The sequence below is a fragment of the Psammomys obesus genome, unplaced genomic scaffold (genome assembly GCF_907164565.1).
Source record: "Psammomys obesus unplaced genomic scaffold, mPsaObe1.curated_primary_1811, whole genome shotgun sequence".
Lineage (NCBI taxonomy): Eukaryota > Metazoa > Chordata > Mammalia > Rodentia > Muridae > Psammomys > Psammomys obesus.
The window spans coordinates 436,873-438,077 of NW_026596381.1; the positions used below are offsets into that span (position 1 = coordinate 436,873).

General features: G+C 41.8%; 1 protein-coding gene across 1 annotated transcript; it reads right to left on the reverse strand.

Annotated features, from left to right (window-relative positions):
• Positions 1-362: 362 nt before the first annotated feature.
• On the reverse strand, positions 363-824 carry LOC129669312 (profilin-2-like). The gene has a single exon (XM_055597483.1). It carries the CDS (start codon positions 822-824, stop codon positions 363-365), a length of 462 nt encoding a protein of 153 aa, XP_055453458.1.
• Positions 825-1,205: the final 381 nt, after the last annotated feature.

The following is a 1,205-nucleotide window of genomic DNA, read 5'->3' on the forward strand; positions in this document are numbered from 1 at the left end:
TAACAACCCTTTCACTAGGGTCACTAGGGTCATTCAGATATCCTGAATATTAGATATTTACAGTACAGTTTATAACAGTAGCAAAATTACAGTCGAAGCAGCAACAAAAACAATTTTTTTGATTTGAGGTTACCACAGGAGGCACTATATTAAAAGGTTGCAGCATTAGGAAAGTTGAGAACCACTGGTCTAAAGGAACTACTGCTTCCCAATCTATGCCCATCCTTCCATCCCCAAAGACACATACATGCTTTCGAATCATGTCTGGGGACTTCTTTATTCCTCAAAAATAAACTAATTAAGCAGGAGAAACATAAACACGCATCAAAATTGTAAGTTCAACATCAGGTCATTTAATTTACTTAACAATGGGCCTTTTGCTGAAGAATGGCCTCTCTAATGTAGCCTGCCATTTCAAAAGCTTTGAGGTTGAGAGGTCCTCCTTCTGTCCCCCTCTTTCCCTTCACCACAAGGTACACAGATCCCATCTTAAGTACAGTCACTGCCTGGCTACCTCTACTTTGGCCTTTGGTACGCAGGTCCATACTGTAGTTTCCCTCAGTGAACAAGTTGTCACGGATCAACAAGCATTTTGTTCCAGCAAGGGTGACTCCTTGGTGAAGCAACTTTTCTCTCTCCTCTCTTGCCAGTAAGGTCTGAACTTCTTCTTGGGTCATCTGAGTAAAGTTGCCTTCAGGAGAAGCAGCTAGTAACCAGGGTGGACAATCAGTGATAACTGCTGCGTCACTGCACATCTCAGTTTGTAGGAAAAATTTGATGCAATCTTGCCAGGTGGCCTGGCTGACATCCCCTAAGCACTGCATCGGTGAAGTAGGCTGTCGCTAGGTGAATATAGACTTCTTAGAGATGGTTTTCGTTGAAAGTTTGTTGATAGTTGTCTCAAGAACTCTTACCACCTAAGACTGACAAAATTTACAAACAGCCCAGTCTGTTTTTTTTTTTTTTTTTTTTTTTTTTTTTGAGGCTTCTCTGAGTAACAAGTTAGTGGAGATGTTGAGTGAAGCTGTGCTCCAAGGTGTCTGATGGAGTCTGGAGGCAGGAGTGAGGTCAGTATGGCTTTATGACTTGGTAATAGTCATCATTCACTACATCATAAGAAGCCTCTGGCCTGGCCGTAGCATTCTAGGGTTGTCTCAATGGTCAATAAGAGAAGTTAATGAAGTGAATCTACTTACTCTCCCAAT